Raw genomic sequence first — 5,277 nt, 5'->3', positions numbered from 1 at the left:
AAGGTTGTATTGTTGGCAGTTATTTATATGGCATTTGGGAAATTAGGTTTAAAAATAGGGGCATTTGGTGCATTAAGTTTAAGAATAGGGGTATTTGGTGAATTGGAAACTTGGCTAACGGCGGACTAACGGCACGTTATTAGTAAGGGTATGGTGGGTATTTGTACGGATTGTGAGGGGTATTTTATGAATTGTTGAAACTTGATGGGCGTTTGGTGAATTACTGCAAAACTCGGGGGCATTTCATGAAATTTCCGTTTATTTTAATATCCTCCATGGAGATAAACTAAGAGACTAGGACCTTGTCAAAATCCACTTAATGCTCAACTAACATTTTTTTAATTGCTCAATGATACGGTTGAAGTGACCTGCTGCTTCCGAAACTCACGATATAAACAACAACAGTCCAAGTTAAAATTTGTAAACAAATTATTTAATCATTTCCGTCCGTATAATCTAATATATATATATATATATATATATATATATATATATATATATATATATATGCGAAGTATATATTTACACTCAAATGAGAAGGGAGCTTAAAATGAGAAGAATGAGAAGCAATCTCGTGCGTTCGATGAGATTCAATATAACCGCTCCTATTGCGTTTTAGTAATGGCATTATTGTAAATATTACAAAAAAACAATTGGCATCATCATCGAACAAAAGAATAATGGTTTTCTCTCTCTTGACTTCTGGTGCTCCATTTTCTCTCTCTTCACGAGTTCCCTCTCAGGAGCTCCTTCGTGATTTTCTCTCCTATCCTCACCTGCTGCAACCACCGCGCCGGCACCATCTCCACGCTACCGTCATCCACCGAGACGCCACCATCTCCACCCTTCCATCTCCGACCGCCACCATATCTACGTCTTCTCCTATCGTGAGTTATTTTTAGGGTTTATTTAAATTTAAGGGTTTTAGTTCGTGTTGGAATTTTCTGCAATTGAGTAGGTTATTGATTGTTCTTTCCTGTGATTTTGTGTTGATAATTACAGTGTTGATTAGTTAAAATTGATTAATTTGAAGCTCCTCAAATGATTGAATGATTGAAATGTGTGATGTTGAATTCTGTCTGGTTCTGTTTCTTTGCGCAATTGTTTTCGGATTGTTGACACAGATGAGCAAATGCTTTTAGAATCTATTCTGAAGCTGGTTGTACTGAAAAATTTGCTCATTTATTCCAAATGAGAAAAATTATAATTATTAATTTGTTCAAATGAGCAAATTTAATTGTTCATTATTTTGATTCAATTTTGCTCATTTCTTAATAAACTACTATGATTGGTTGATTATCAGGTTAAAAGCATTTTGTGTCTAGCTAATTGTCATTGATTGTGGAAATTTACAAAGTTATAGTGGGCTTTTTTCTTTTATTGAAACCTTATGACAATGTAGTTATTACCATGACACCTTCTGCAACAACTCATGCTTCTACTGGTGTGGTAGACAAGAGCTTACCAATTTCATGCTTCGATTTCCAGAATCCTGTTGGAGATGAGCCTTAAGCACTGCAACCGTTCTCCCGTCTGTATGATTTCCTTTTAGTTGGATTTGAACTGTTTGATAGTGACTAGTGTAATCCCCGTCTACTATCTTTAGGTAGCCGTTAAGACATAGACAATTTCCCATTACTTTAGAATTAGTAGCAAAGGCTGTAAAATGATCTGATGGATTTAATGAGTGTATTTCTGAAGTTGCTGGTTCTTTGAGATTTGTTACGGATTTTTTTATGCTATGTGTTTGCTTGACAAGGGAATATCAAGTTTGTTTTGCGGACTTGCAGATGCCTTTTTAGAATTATGTTAGAGGACTTGGGAGGAAGAAAGAAGGTGAAATGCCTCGTATAGTTGTAGTACTGCATTTTTGCAGTTATATAATGAAGCATAATATTGGTGTAGTGTGAAAATCTTACGGCATCAAGCACTTCCAATAAGTTAAAGGGAATATCCTGGTTTTCTGTTCTATGTAGCAAGCAATATCTTCTTTACATCTCCATTTCTGTGTCTTAACTTAGCTGAAACCTTCTTTCAGTTTCTCTATTTCAATGCCATTTTTTTGTTATCCTGCTCTCTACCAACACAATATTTACTCTCGCCTTCTAACCTCATAGCCCTTTGGTTTTAGTTCCTCCTCCACTTGATACAGTCATCTCTTCTTCTCTTTGGGTTGTCAAGGACTTAAGGTTACCTATATTGAATTAGATATCTAAATTCATCATAAAAAGGTACAAAATTCCTTTTTCTGTGAGTGATCAATGTGCTTTTACCCTTCACAGTTTGATGGTTCACATACTTGTTGTTCTGAGTTTATGTTGCTGCATTGTATACCATGTCATTAGATTTTTTATTTTTTTCCCTCTTTCAAACTGTCTATTATTTCAGATGGTATTGAACATTTAGTGACATCTTTTTTATTGTAGTGATACTAGATGGAGGCTCTCAGCTCTGCAAGGTTGATTTACGTTGTTGTCTTTAGTTATTTTAGTATAGACCTATGCAGTCAGCTGCCAGGATCAAGAGTGCGTATATCACTTGCCAAGCTTCTCGTCTAAGTGATTTAATGAGAAAGTTGTCGCTTCCCAGTGAAGAACAAATACTTCAACTGCAAAGGTTGACACCAAGACTGATGGATTCAGCAAGTTTTTTTTATAGATTAGCTTTCTCGTGTGCTGCTAGTGTTACACCAGGTTTGGATTATACATGATCATATAATGCCAGGTCAAAAGAATGCTGGTTTTGCTTGTCAAGCCCCAGTGTGGAGTCTCATCTAATTATAATTGTTGGAGAAAACTTGTACTGTGCATTGGCGAAAGGCCCACTGGTTGATAATCACGCGCTGTTATTACCAGTAGAGCATTCTTCAAGTACTTTATCCCTACCTCCAGATAGTCAAAGTGAACTTTATAGATATCAGAGTAGTCTTCGGATGTACAGCAAAACCCAAAGGAAAGATTTCATTTCCTTTGACTTGAATGGAAAACAAAGGGTCAAATATAGTTCTGTCTGAAGTCGTATCTCTTGCTTTAGTTTGTCCTTTTGAGCCTATAACTTCTCTGCCAATAATTGCTTCATTCTTGGTGTCGTCATGATTGCACTTAAGTATCTGTTTAGGCTCGTTGTAGGATGTAAACATTTCTTACGTTGTTGATTTACGTTGTTGTCTTCTGGTTATATTACATGCTAAGGTAAGAACTTGTCTCACTGACTGCATCTGATCATAAAAAAGTAACCACTGCATCTGATCATAAAAAAATAACCACGAGAAAATATACTAGCCTACTAGCTCAATAGGTAGAGCATTGTGCAAATGCACAAAAATTGTGGGTTCGAATCCTACGTAGGTTAACATTTACTTTTTGTATTATTTTACTTACTTTATGGTTAATGTTATTGTCCACAGGGGAGTATATCTTCTCTATCTGGAGTATGTGAGTGTTTTAATGTAACACCCCTATGTCATTTACATTCACACCTTATGCTGATCATAGTACTGCATAATCTTTTCTTAGACATGAAACTTCATATTAGACCATGGTCATCCTTGTTTGTCTTCTTTTATCTGTTTAATGGGTGGATTATGTGTTTCTCAGCAGCTGATCCTGACGCACCCCAAGAATATGTTTATGCTCTTTGCCCAGACAAGACCACAATTGCTCTGGGTAGCAGATATCAGCACAACATCAATACAGTTCTCTCTTACCTCTCTTCAAACTCTGGCTGGGTGAAGTGCTTTTACAACACAAGTGCTGGCAACGGACGGGATAAGGTCTACGACCTGCTTTTCTGTCGTCTGGATGTCAATGATGCCGCCTGTAAGAAGTGTGTTTCCCTTGGCACTATGGCAGTGGCGCGCTACCAACTCGTTGCCCCGGGAAGGAGTCAACTATATGGTTTTATGATCATCAAGAACCACCACATCAGCTTTCTTTCTATCCTTAATGTCCAGCACAAGTTCAGTACCAGCACCACAAAGAAAATCTGCAGTACCCAACTAAGCCTAAGTCAACTCAAGCCAAATCAACCAAGGCAGATTAAAAAAGACCCTTTCAAGGCAGACTTGAACCTAACAGGCTACTGAACTAACCGAGCAGGACTAAATGACTGTATAGAAAACTAAACCAAACCTGCCCGACTTACTGCATCAGCAACAAGGCCAAAGTTTTGCTCATTTTTTAAATTTTAGAGTTCGGATTTGTAAACATTCAAAAATTTTGCTCATTGTTTCTAAATGAGCAAATATTTTAAAATTACATATTACTTAACATTCAAAAAATTTGCTCATTTTTTTGTAATTTACACAAATGAGCAAATATTTTTGCTCATTTTTTTATAGTTTACACAAATGAGCAAATATTTTTGCTCATTTGTAAATTTTAAGTCCGGATTTGTTAATATTGAAAAGTTTTGCTCATTGTGTCTAAATGAGTAAATATTTTAAAATCTTAACTTATTTAACATCCAAAAAAATTGCTCATTTTTTATAGTTTACATAAATGAGCAAATTTTTTTGCTCATTTTTTATAGTTTACATAAATGAGCGAATATTTTTGCTCATTTTTAAAATTCTAAAGTTCGAATTTTTTAATATTCAAAACTTTTGCTCATTGTGTCTAAATGAGCAAATATTTTAAAATATCAGATTACTTAACATTAAAAAAACTTGCTCATTTTTTTATAAATGAGCATATATTTTCGCTCATTTCTTATAGTTTATACAAATGAGCAAATATTTTTGCTCATTTTTAATATTCTAAAGTTCGTGTTTGTTAATATCAAATTTTTTTTCTCATTTTTAAAATTTTAAGTTTCGGGTTTGTTAATATACAAAACTTTTGCTCATTTTGTCTAAATGAGCAAATATTTAAAATCCGAACTTTAATATTTGCTCATTTAGACACAATGAGCAAATGTTTAAAATCCGAGCTTTAATATTTGCTCATTTAGATACAACGAGCAAAATTTTAAAATCCAAACTTTAATATTTGCTCATTTAGACACAATGAGCAAAAGTTTAAAGTTCGGATTTTAGTATTTGCTCATTTAGACACAATGAGCAAATGTTTAAAATCCAAACTTTAATATTTGCTCATTTAAAAATAATGAGCAAATGTTTAAAATCCGAAATTTAATATTTGCTCACTTAGACACAATGAGCAAAAACTTTAAAATCCGAACTTTAATATTTGCTCATTTAGACACAATGAGCAAAAATATTTTTGCTCATTTTTTACATAGTTCACACAAATGAGCAAATATTTTTGCTCATTTTTC

The 5,277-nt window shown here is 34.3% G+C and overlaps 1 protein-coding gene across 2 annotated transcripts; it reads left to right on the top strand.

The window, feature by feature from the left end:
- Positions 1-572: 572 nt before the first annotated feature.
- LOC130470319 (uncharacterized) lies at positions 573-4,430 on the top strand. 2 transcript variants are annotated; one of them, XM_056840266.1, is made up of 2 exons: positions 573-887; positions 3,600-4,430. In XM_056840266.1, the coding sequence occupies exons 1-2, from the start codon at positions 681-683 to the stop codon at positions 3,729-3,731; spliced, it is 339 nt and encodes a 112-aa protein (XP_056696244.1). In that variant the 5' UTR covers positions 573-680; the 3' UTR covers positions 3,732-4,430. The 2 variants fall into 2 exon arrangements, with proteins under 2 accessions (XP_056696244.1, XP_056696243.1); XM_056840265.1 differs by having other exon boundaries at positions 586-887; positions 3,597-4,426.
- Positions 4,431-5,277: the final 847 nt, after the last annotated feature.

This window comes from Spinacia oleracea, chromosome 3 (genome assembly GCF_020520425.1).
Source record: "Spinacia oleracea cultivar Varoflay chromosome 3, BTI_SOV_V1, whole genome shotgun sequence".
Classification (NCBI taxonomy): domain Eukaryota; kingdom Viridiplantae; phylum Streptophyta; class Magnoliopsida; order Caryophyllales; family Amaranthaceae; genus Spinacia; species Spinacia oleracea.
Note: the sequence above shows the minus strand (reverse complement) of the source record. Positions and strands in the feature narration are given on the sequence as shown.